Genomic DNA, 12153 nt, shown 5'->3' with positions numbered 1-12153 from the left:
ACAACAATGTGTAATTTGCATCGCGCGTCTTATGTACGTGTAGCGAGCAGCCAGTTGACAAAGCAGTTCATATATTTCATAAACCGTGGCGCCCGTCCACCCTCGGTCTCTCGGTCCACCTAATCCGGTCCATAAATTGTCACCCGAACTCGAGGGGACCCGTTGGGTTCGTTTGTTGCGAGACGGGAAGAAATGGAGACGGTGTTTGGCTTCCGGGATGGCGCCTGAAAACGGGGGAACACCTTCCCGAGGGTGTCGATGTAAGGCATCATATTCATGCCCCAGGGCGCGTACGGCGCATTGCATAATTTGTTTAGTCTCGTTTTGAAATAAACACCGGCGGAAGTGGAATTATTCAAATCATTCCGCCCATTTGTCGCTCGCTCTCCCCGTTGGGGCTTTCTCAATTTAATGTTTATTCACCGTAATTTTCAGGTCCCCGTGGTTGCTGGTGGAAAGACTTGCCTCTCGAGCCGATACATGCTGGCGGGTGATCGAATGTACTCCGTTGCATCTACTTGCAGCGGCTTTCGGTGTTGCGTTACTGCTGCTGTACCAGCACGATGCCTTCGTTTGGCGTTTTTACGCAAGATCCTCTTCACGCGCGACAACACTTCCTCGGGAAGTCCACATTCGCCAACCTGCACGTCCTCGATGTGTGTGTTTTCGCGCAGCACCTGCACCAGCTTGTCGCCTCCTTCGGGACTAATCGGTACGCAGTTTAGCGAAACCTTCCTCAAGGGCGCATGGAAGCTCAGAAGTTGTATGACCTGGCGTAAAGACCGAGAGAGAAACGCACGCCCGTGAACCAGCACCGAAAGATGGGATGCGGTGGATTAGACAAACATACCCGAAAGGATCCCTCGACGCCCATTTGGCAGCCGGTAAAGTTTAGCTCGCTCAATTGCGGCCCACCCTTGATGGCACCGCCAAGAACCAGCACGCCCGGCTCCCCGACGGGATTGTAAGACAAATCCAGACTGTCAACAGTGCCCTGGTAGACGCTTAATCCCGGGCAGAGCCGATCGAGCTCGAGTGCATCGAGCCGGTTGTCGGAGAGGTTCAGATGCTTAAGCGTTGGCCCGAAACGGCTCAGGAACCTTCCCAGAATTCCACCGCAACCTCGGCCCAGCTGGCAACGCTGCAGGCGAATCGTGTCCAGCCGCAACGGGGTCAGATGGTCCAGCAACGCCTTCAGTTTCTGCGGGTTCAAGCGGCTGCGGGAAAGGTTAAACTTTTTCAGCTTTTCCAACTTCCGGAGACCACTGTGAACAGGGAGAAAGGGCGTACATGTGTTGTCGAATTGTGGCGAAGAAAGTGCGGCTCGTTGGCTGCTTACAGTCCCAAATTCTCGATGTCTTCCTGCGAGCAGTTAGAATAGCGATCCTGGTAGGGTTTTGTCCAGTGTTTCACACCAAACACCAGCGAAAGCGACGTGAGATTGCTCAGATGTCCAAGCACGGCTAGCGAACCGTGGTGGCAGAGATCTTCCGGTGCATTCCTATAGCTGTACGCCTCGTAGTCTTCCATCGGTTCCACTTTCGGATGTGGGAGCATCTGCTCCACGCAGAGATTCTCCACGAAAGGTGCGCACCGTTTGATGGTCTCTTCTAGGTTTTCTACCTCCCAGTAGCGTGGGTCTTGCTGCTCGATCATAAGGCCGAGCTTCACTTCTACGCCGTGCTGTTTCCAGAACCTGTTTGGGGTGAGATAGTCATGCTCGTAGTACGATAAGCAGTCACTCGAATAGCATCGCACGACTCGCCGCCAGTACGTTTCGCTCTGGGGAAGAGTAGAGAAATTAACGATCACGGTTAGCCCATTTCGAACAAGCTCATCTACCTTGAGGTCGATAATTTTCAGTAACGGAAGCTCGGTGCTCAAATAGCTGCCAAATTCGCGCACCTGACAGCAAGTCAGCTGAGCCGGTTCAGGTCCACCGTCAAATGATCTGACCAAAAACTCCAGCACGATCGTACCCAGCTTCTTTGGGACACCCCCAGAGACGCCGGTTTCACGCGCAATTTCGAAAGGACGGCACTTTTCTCCGCCACTAAATGACACCAGCTCCACGAACAGATTCCTCGTGGTTTCGCTTGCCAGACGTTGCGTTTGCCAGGACGGATTCCAGGTGCAGAGCGCATTCCAAACGTCGCGTTGCAACGGTGCAACCATGTGTGGCACCCGGCGCCATGCAGCGGACAGCTGCAGCAGATCTGTTTCCGACATTTTGCAATCGTTGCGGCTCGCAAAGCCGTAGGTGCTGTGTGTCACAATTTATTCCTAGAAAACCCACCTCCTGTGTACGGGCGCTGTCAAACTCACTCCGCGCGATGACAGCAGTATAAGCCGGGAGTAAGTCAATGCCTACTACTCATCGTGCGGCTTTGTTGCTATGCTACCATAATACGGCCCGTTTGCCGAATGAGAGACGGCTTGCTGTGCGCTTTACGTTATGCAAATAGTATACTTCAGGCAATCAGTAGGAACCGCCTGCCCAGTTCGCACCGGATGGATTCCTAGTATTCCGGTTTACATTACGCGCCAATCAACAAGTCAAGCTCCATTCTGTGACATTGATACCGGCTAGCGTAAGGATTATGTAAATAGCAATAGCTCTCAAACGTTGCCACTCATTGTTGCAAGGCTGTACAGCAAACAGCCAGTTTTTGTTGTTCTGCCATTTCGTTCGTTTGTTTTTTCCTTGCAACTCGAATGGTTTTACTGTTTGCAGCTTACAAAACGGGGGTGTGTTCCAACGGAAAATGAACACGCCACGATGGCTGACATCAAAACCCATCGGACACGCTGCGACCGGGTGGGCATCACGCGGGAGTTAATTTTAAAGCATATTTTACGGTGGCCATAAAGCAAACTTGTTTTCTGCGCGGCCATCGTCGTAAAATGCGAGATTTTTTAATTAATTTTTCAATTTCACCACCATCAACCATAAAGGGGGATGGGAAGGACATCCCTCTCTCTCTCACACACACTCTCTCACCCTCCTCATGATGTTGACGTTGATGATGAAGATGAAAATGACGCCTGTACGTGGGACGTGGCCTGCACTGGGACACGTTCCCATCGCTATCAGCCCGTCACTCGCTTTAAACAGCTGCAGGTTGTTGCTACGCTTTAAAGCCTCCGATTAGCTTGCGGCAGTAAAAGTGGGAGGGGTTTTTGGATCAGCCTTTCGGACCGTAAAAGTATGCTTTCAAAACGCCCCATCTCTCCCTGCGAAAAGGGGTTCGTTTGCCACATCGCAACCAGCCCGCGATTGTGACAATGCCCTGGAGCCTAATTAATTAGCCCTCATTTGGGCGCCAGCACGTACAGGAGTGGCGTTTGAAGTGTCTGAAGCGTGATGGGGCGGGGGCGAAAAAAGACGCCCGGATTAAACAGCCCTTGGAGCGGAAAAGAAGTAGAAGAAGAAGAAAGGAAAAAACAACAACTTGACGCTCTGGTTTCGGAAGCCACGTTCTGTTCGAGCGTCGTCCAGTCGCAGCAGTTCCCTAGCGTTCCCTGCTGCCATCTTGAGCTCGACGCGCTCTCTGGCGGGAAAATTTATTCAGCTTATTGCCCGAAGCAGCACCGGCTTTTCACCGTCCAACTCTTCCCGCGAAGATCCCGAAAGAGTTTGTGGATGACTTAAAAATGACTGCATCAGCAGTGGCTCAACGGTCAGGCCGAATGCTCGCGTTCAGGTGGCCCTGCGGAGTCTGTCCTTTGGCCGGTAAGAGATGCTGAGTCGTGAAAAGCTTGCACCGTAGCAACGATGGCGCCCTTTCGAGTAGCGCTTGCCGACGAGATTAATTGAGATGTACATTCCGCCGTCTTCGTGGAGCTCCGAAGGCAGTTTTCATTCCTACCCAGGAGTGATCCTCCGGAAGCACGGAATCAAGAGTTGGCCAGGATTAGTGCGCCCTTACAGGATGGTCAGAAATTATCACGACCGGCGGGAAAATGGGGGAAAATCTTCACGGGTGTCCCTAGCCGAGTCCCTCGCTGAGACCCCGCGACAGGTTGACGTTAATGTTTACCATTTTAAATGCAGCCAAATGGTGCAGGACCGGAAAGGACTCGGTTCGCTTGTTACTTCTTCGCTGGGACACGTTGGGCTGCCCTTCCTTTGTGAATGGGAGCAATTTGAGGAAAGCGTCCTGGATGAAGTCCCAGTCAAGTCCATTTCACCAGTGAGGGTGGATGGTTTTTCTTTTTTGGGAGGACACAGACGGCCACCGGAGGGGCAGCACCTGGAACGAAAAATATTGTAATTTATGAACACAATTATTATGGATTATAATCATTATCCGGGTGAATATAAAATGAAGAATAATGATGATGATGATGATGCTGATGTTGGTAGTGGTGTTATTGCTGCTAGGTTTGCGAGCAGATTTAGCTCTCTGCGCTTCCACCGCTTCAAGCCAGCCAGCTCGTCGGGAAAGTGTCGTCCTTCGTGGGTTCCGTGCCGGTACAAACACTTGGGCCTCATTACGACCCGCACCACCGTGCACGGTGCATAATCCGCTCGAGTGCTCAAATCCTCGCGCATGGTGCTTCGTCGGCCAGCCAGCCAGGTGGTTGGTCGGTCGACGGTAGTATCAACAAATTTTAATGGATTTAAGCATCGAAAAATGATCGCGACGTAAACAACTCCATTCGAGAGCCGTTTTCCCCTCGTTTGCAATTGTTTCGCACTCGCAGGGAAGAGCCGCCCGTGAATTTGAATAGCAAAAAACACGCGGCTTGCGCTCGCGTTGGGACACATTTTATTTAAACTTTCCATTAAACAGCGACAAAGCGACGAGCTTCCGTCGGACGAGCGCCACTGTGACAGGCACGAGCGTAACCGGGTTGGTTGCGCGCGTTCGCTCGCGTTGTTTGGCATCGAAATTAATTTGTAAATTATTTACATTTTCGACGAGCGTTTGGCGAGCGTTCGTTTCCCTCGCAATGCCATTCCGAGTTTTTGTTTTATCTTTTTCGGGACGCGCGTTTCGAAATAAACCCTGCCCACTGAATAGTCGGACATTCGCACCATTTCTCAATCACCACCGGCCATGGTGGGCCGGGAAACGGACAGGAAATGAGAAAAAGGAGGAACTCAACCCATCGTTGGGGTGAAATTTCTCCCTCTCCCCCCCACGCCCACGCTTCCTTCAACGCACTCTGCTCCTTCTCCGTGCCGCAGCTTGAATTCGAGAGAATTTCTCAAATTGCTCGGTCCCGGTTCCGGGTTTTTCGGGGTTTTCCCGGTGTTGTGACCGAGAATGAGTTTAGTGGCATTCATCCGCCTCCCACACGGTATCATGAACCACTCCCCGTCGCAAAGCATCCACCTCCTCGTGCCGGTCATGTTTTGAATTCCTTCCTTGTCACATTTCATTTCGCTCCGGCGCTGGGTTGTGTGCCACGGTCACCATCACAACTCACCCCGTCTGCGTTGGTGGATCCGGCCACAAGCCCGAGCGAGGACCGGGCACTAGCACTTAATTGACGGCAACTGCGATTACGCAGCCGACAGAAAACCCCTGACCGGAGCCGTGGGCGTGGCTCTCGTGGAGGGCTGCGGACATTGTTTGGGTTTTGGATTATAAAACTGTAAATCAAAGCTTGCACGCCCGATTTCCTGGGCCACGGGAGTTTCCCAGCTGTCGGCGGGATCCGAACGCCTCGCGATCGGTCGGGTTGGGCGCGCAAACAAAAGCGCCAACACGCCTCCCCGCACTGGTGAAGCAAATAGAATGGGTGGAAAATTTTTCGTTTTCTCTCGGTTCCTTTGTGAGGCGTCCGGTTACCGCCCCTGGAGCGTTGGTTCGATGGGAACACAATACACGTTGCGGATTTCGCTGGTTCCGGAGCCGCATCAATTAGGTTCGGTGTGAATGTTTTAATTAAACAAACGGATGATTGAGGACGGGTGGCGTGGTGTGGTTAATTAAACTCAACAACACATCGATGCAGCATTATTAATGTAACAAACATTTCACCAACTTCAAACCCAGAATGGAGTTGTGGATGGCTCGAGTGATCATGCATCGGTTTCTGAAGGATCGGTGCTGCGATTTTCCTTTACAGATTCTTCGTAATTGAAGCAGTCAGGAAGCGGAATTCTGCTGATAGTTCAAGGAGAATTGGACGGATCGAAAGTGGATCAAAGAGCCACCTTTCATCGACTATCAAAATGTGTTGAATATATATTGTGCGATAGGTTAGGTCATTTCAATTGTTTTTCTTCCACTCGTTCATTGGCTATTTCACTCTCTCTCTCTCTCTCGTTCTCGTCAAAATAGCGTTGCAGCGAAATAAACTGACGATGAAATACGCGCCCCATTTCAATTCCATTTGGCCTAGTGCCTTGGAGCCGCTCGAACTGAAGCGCAAGAAGCAAAGAGCAAAAAAAACAGACTGGAAGGAAAACATTAAGGGGACCCAAACCTAGAAATAGAATAAAATGTATTGAACATTATTCCCGCTCGTCAACCGGTCCAGGGACACGGGCGCGTTTTGGACAGTGGCGCAGCGCGAAAATGGCACCCCCGGCGCCTGGGCAAGCGCGTGGTAAGGGCACCGTGCGATTCTCTAAATTGTCCCCGGTGACAGTTTCAGCATGCCGGAAGCACCGGAAGGAAGGAAACACTATTTCCATCGCACGGGTTCGCCCGATCCCGGTCTCGGTGGTTGTGCCCGAGCGCTCGCTCGCGCGCGTCTGAACGCGCGTTCACCACAGGAAGCGGTGGGAACAATCTGCATCACGCCAGGAATTGAATTAGTCGCGAGGGAGAGCGCGTTGAAACAAAAATAAAGAACGCCCAGGCCGGCCGGGGAACGTGACAAGGAAAGCGCCCATGTGTGTGAGCGAGAGAGAAAGCTCGAAAAGAAAACACAACGGTAATGGTACAATAAAACAGCGCACCGGAAGGCGGGTTTTGGCCAGCAGGGAAAAGTCTCCCCACGCTTTTCCGAGGGTGTAGCGGGGGTGGGCGAACAGGCATTAAACATTAGTCTCCGCTCCAACGCCGGCCATTTGTTTGGCTTAGAAGCACGGGATGGCCAGAAAGCGCAGGAACAGGAGAAAGATCGCCGCTCGATCGAGCCGCGCGCGGCGTCTCAACCGCGATCGTCACCGTGGGAAAACTGGTAGAAAGCAAGAAAAAACAAAACCTCCACAAACCCGGGGCACGCCGTACGCCAGACCATAAACGACGCGACCACTTTGCTCTGGTGGTGGGCTCAATTTTTCGCGTGCAGCAAAGTCATTAGGGTGCACTCCCGCGGTGTTTCATTGTTTAATTTTCTATTTTAGCAAAAATCATAAATTTGACACTTGCTTGCTGTGGCGCGTTTCCCGTACCGGCGAGGCCACGGTGGCGGGTAAAGTTTTCCCCTTTTTTTTTACTCTCGGCGCAGACGGAAAGCGCCGTGAAAAAAGGGACACAAGGCGACGGGGGAAAAGCAACGAAAACCAAAAAAAAAAAAACCATTTGCATTAGCGACCACAACCACCCAAAGGGGGTGCCTTCGGGCGCGAGTGAGTGCTGCTAGTTTTTCTTTCTCGCATTTTGCAAACCCCCGTTCTGGGGGGGGGGGGGTGGGATTGGCTGGTGTTCCGGCCTTTTGTTCCACGGTCCGGTGTGTCCGCTGTGGCCCCGAAACCTAGCCGTTGGGCTTTGAGTTATTCCGAGACGCTTTGCCGTGGGCTGACATTTTTTTTGTTATGTCGCACCACTTCCGGCGCAGCAATGCGAATTCGTTTGCCACTCGCTCGAGGAAAGCGAGAGAGAGAGAGAGAGAGAGAGAGAGAGAGAGAGAGAGAGAGAAAGAAAAAAGAAGTCCTAGCAAGTGCCAAGGATGGCAACGGACTGTAGGAAAGAAAAAAAAGCAGAAAACAAAAGCCAGCAACGCCAACAAACCCGTCGCGCGTGTGGCCATGGAGCGTGGGCGTTTTTTGGAGGCAAAAACACACCACCAACCCTGAGGCTGGCTGCGTGTCACCCGTGGGTGTTGTGCCGATGGTGAACAGAAGCTAGCTAAGCCTGGGACGGGTGAAACACGTGGCCAACAACGACGATGTGGTGGCGCACATCAAAGCGGCAGCAGAAGTAACGCCGAAAGCCGTGGCTTTCCGGCTGGTGGCGTTGCAAATTGAAACCCGCTTTCGGGTGGCCCGAAGTGGTTCAAAAAATGCAACCGAGTGCATCATCGAGGGGCATTGGGTTTTTGGGATGAAATGGATGCGTTCGACGGGGATTGGTTCTTCTTTTTTTATTATTTTGCATCGCTGTTGGAGATTTCCTGGTGGCCATTGGCCGGTGCGACACGCGTTCACTTAAAAGCTGTGCGTGTTGAACAGGCAACAACAATAAAAAAAATCCACCAGCAAGTGGAATGCATTTTTACAAAATACGCTTAACCGGATGAACTTAAAATGGACTGCATTTTTTTTTTGCTTCGCCAACAGTCCCAAAAGGCGCTTATGATGACGGGCTTTTGGGTTTCCCAGCGTCATGGGTTGGTCGCGAGGTCGGTAATGTTTTAAAGCACAAGCTTTTTCACGTGAGAGCGGTGGCCAGTTCCAAGAATGGGGACTCCCCTGCTCGGTGGTGGTGGAAAATGCAAATATAACCTCATTTGTATTGTTTCTAGCTCGGGGGAAAGCGCTGCCCGAGTAGCCATGGAAGGTGCTTCTTACCGGCTCAGTGCCAACCGTCGCAAAAAGCGGATGAGGACAAAAAAAACACACAAGGAATGGATGGAAGGAAAATATGCAAAATCGAGAAGTGAAAAGTAGCACACACGGGGTGACACTGGAACGGGATGCGAAGAAAAAAAAAACACACACACACAGATAGAGAAAAAGGAACCGTAGCAAGCGAGGAAAATGAACCGGGAAAGCGGGAAAAGTCCTTACGTGTAAGTGGCCCGTAAGTTGGTGTCGCTACAGAGCAAATGCTGAAAGTTTCTGCACACTTCGCGATCCCGCACAATTTGTTCGTGGCCGACGACCGGCTAGTTGGGTGTATGTATGTGTGCTTTTATTCTATTTTTTTTTGCTTTCGTTTTCCTCCGCTAGATGGCCGACCCACCATTGTTGCGAGTCTCTTCATTTGGCTGGTCGAGTCGATTTTTTATTTCGGGTGGCAAAATGAATACACAGCAAAAACCGAGAAATTCACCACCGAGGGTGTTGCACACTCAAAAAGCGACACTTTTCGGCGGGGTTGTTTCGTTGCAGCCGGACCGGTTGGACCCGTTTTGGCTTAGTTTTTCACCCCGAACAACAAGCGAACGACAACATTTGCATCCTGGGCCACGGTTGCACTCGAAGGATAAAGTTACTTGTGACCACGCGGGCATGCAGGGCAGGGAGGAACCGCAGGTTCTGAGTGGGAAAAGAGAAAGTGTCCGTCTTTTTGGTTGAAGTTTATTAGCGATTAAAACACCATTTCTAGTCGTAGACACACCACAATGGGAAAAAAAGCATAGCCTACTTAAGCGAAAAGGAGTACAAGATTCAAAGATCGTATTGAATTTCGCGTACAAATGGCTTACTTCGATTTGTGAGTATTTTCAAAAGAGATGTCCTCGCATTTTCCTAAACTCACTTGATCGATATAATTCAATCTGACTCAACTAAACCATGCACGATGGCGTACAAATTGACGCTCCGGTTAAACGTGGTGCTAATAGATGAGCACTCCAATCCCACCCCGAGCCCTGATTCTGCTTAGCTTAGTAGCACTTCGTACGCCTAAAAAACGGACGGTGGAAAACTTGCGAGCTACCGAAGCACCGAATATTGTGCGCCACCATACGAGCTTAAGATTTAGTTTCAGTAAGCTCGCTTCGTGGACAAGGAGTGTAGATGGCGTAAAAGTTTCGCTCGGTAAAACTATCGCACCCAAAGAAACGAACGGAGGCAAGTTGAAGCGCCATTTTTCCGGATGTTCCATCCATCACGCCCACCGCCAAACCACGCCATCGGCGGGGCGTCGGTTGTTGCCGGTGGTTGCTGCAACCAACCCTCCACCCCTGACGGATGACTGACGGACGTAGTTCGGGCCGTGGCTTCAAACCCCATTGCTCGGGCGTTGCCAAATGAGGCGCGGAAAACGGGACAACGAGAGTGGTGAGCAGATTTCCCGTAGTCCGGGGAAAGGCTGGGTTTAAAGTCGAGCGAAAAGTTTCAGGCCACGGACCGGTGGTGCGCTTTGGGGCAATCACCGGAAGGCACCCAGACGGGTAGGGGGGCCGGAAATGCACAACATGAATTTAATAATGTTGCGTTCGTACGGTTCCGGTTTCACCATGTGCGCTCCTTTCGCAGCGAGTGGGCTGTCGGGCGAAAGTTGATTTGAAAGTAGGGCGTTGGCGTTTCAATTTTTTGTTTCTCTGTCGTCCTTGTTGTTGTTGTTGTTGCTGCACCAAAATGGAACAAATTTGCTGGCGTGTATTAATTTTCGGGATGTCGAGACATGCTCCTAAATAGCCATCCAATTTCCGTTCCTGGCAGTAAAGTCTTGCCAAACGTGTTACTATCGCGGAGGAGCGTGAAGGAGTTTTCTTGCGCAGAAGTTAATGCACCCCGAGACGATCAAATGATTGAAATGACACGCTGCATAGTTAACCGAGTTCCGTGCGGAACGAACCATGCAGTATGCAATGGAAAACGCCCCGGAATGCAGGCCCAAGGATGTCCTCTCGTTTGGCATCCCGTTCGATTTTATCTGTGCTTGATTCTCGGTTCACAAAAAAAAACCCCTATACAACGCTTTTGGGATCCCCCGGGGGTTTGGTTTTCATTCCCGTTCGATTTATCCTCACTTACCGGGGCAGAATGAGCCGCCAGCGAAGGAACGATACCATGCATCCTGTAGTTGTCGCTCGACATCGGCATTCGACTCACCCAAACAAAAAAAAAGAAAAGCTCATTTTCTTGCTCACATCCAATCTCCGCCCGTGTGTCCGCTCCCGGGACGCGAGACAAATGTGGCATCCGTTGCAAGTCCCGAAATGAGGATTCCGATTCCTCGACAGAACAAACGTACACGTAAACGTACGCCCAATGGCGTCTCCCGGCGGTGGTTGCAATCTATGATCGGTACAATGTGTCACGGTGGCAGAAAGTGAAACAAATGTACGAATCAGATTGTTTATACTTGCTTACCGGTTGCATCCGTTCGGAGGATTTTTTCTCCACACACACTCTCTCTCTCTCGCACGCTCTTTCCCTCACGAATCCTTCGATCACTCCCGGTGCGCTTTTCGGGAGGATTATTCCGTACCATCGGATCGTGATTTCGGGGTTCGATTTCCTCCGGTTTCGTGCAATTGTTCGCGAGCGGTTGGTTGGCTCGGAATCCGTCCCGGGCCGTTGGGAGGAGACACGAAATAGAACCATCCAACATCCCGCTGGAATCGCAATCCGATAAGAGCTTGGTGGAAAATGAAATGAGCATTACTGGAGCGCAATGGCAAGGAGTCGGTTCTTCGGCGAGCATTCCCAAATAGCTTCGGTGTTGAAACAACAAAAAAACGCTTCCCACGCGTTAACCTAGCACCGGGTATTCGGAGCATCGAAACAACAGTGCAACCACCGGTGAAGTGGTAATGCGCAGGATGTAACCATTGTTTCATCGTCGTAACACTCGGATTCCACCCTCGTTTTACGATGGAATCAGACGTTAGGTAGAACTGCAGGTTCGAGCTTTCGCGGGCGCATTCCGACCTAGTGGCGTTCCTCGCGAGTCGCCAGATTCGCAGGTACAGTTTCCTCAAGACACCGTGGCTTAGAGATGCGGTACGGTGGCGAAATGTGTTTGAATTTCATTTAAATGGGACAGAACGAACGAAACAACGCCACATTAAGCGACACCGTCGGTTGAGCTTGCAGTCCTTCACGCCGAGTGTGGTCGTATCTGATAAGTGAAGCTTTTCTCTTTGGTCGGGTTTTGGTGCAAACGCTTTGCGAACTGGTGTCCACTGGTGTGCTCGAGCGTGTGCGTTTTGGATAGAGATCGAAAGAATTTCGAATTATTCTGCACCGTGCGCATTGTTGATGGGTGGACGGATCGTTTACAATCATAAAACGATATGTGATGAGGGGGGAAATAAAGGCCACTGAAAGATAACAATCTAAACATTTGTATT

General features: G+C 51.1%; 1 protein-coding gene across 1 annotated transcript; it reads right to left on the bottom strand.

Moving 5' to 3' along the window:
• Positions 1–431: 431 nt before the first annotated feature.
• LOC128724764 (dynein regulatory complex subunit 5-like) lies at positions 432–2229 on the bottom strand. The gene is made up of 4 exons (XM_053818485.1): positions 1843–2229; positions 1340–1782; positions 851–1265; positions 432–770 (listed from the first exon to the last, which is right to left on the bottom strand). Exons 1-4 carry the CDS (start codon positions 2227–2229, stop codon positions 432–434), a joined length of 1584 nt encoding a protein of 527 aa, XP_053674460.1.
• Positions 2230–12153: the final 9924 nt, after the last annotated feature.

This window comes from Anopheles nili, chromosome 3 (genome assembly GCF_943737925.1).
Source record: "Anopheles nili chromosome 3, idAnoNiliSN_F5_01, whole genome shotgun sequence".
Taxonomy (NCBI): domain Eukaryota; kingdom Metazoa; phylum Arthropoda; class Insecta; order Diptera; family Culicidae; genus Anopheles; species Anopheles nili.
Note: the sequence above shows the minus strand (reverse complement) of the source record. Positions and strands in the feature narration are given on the sequence as shown.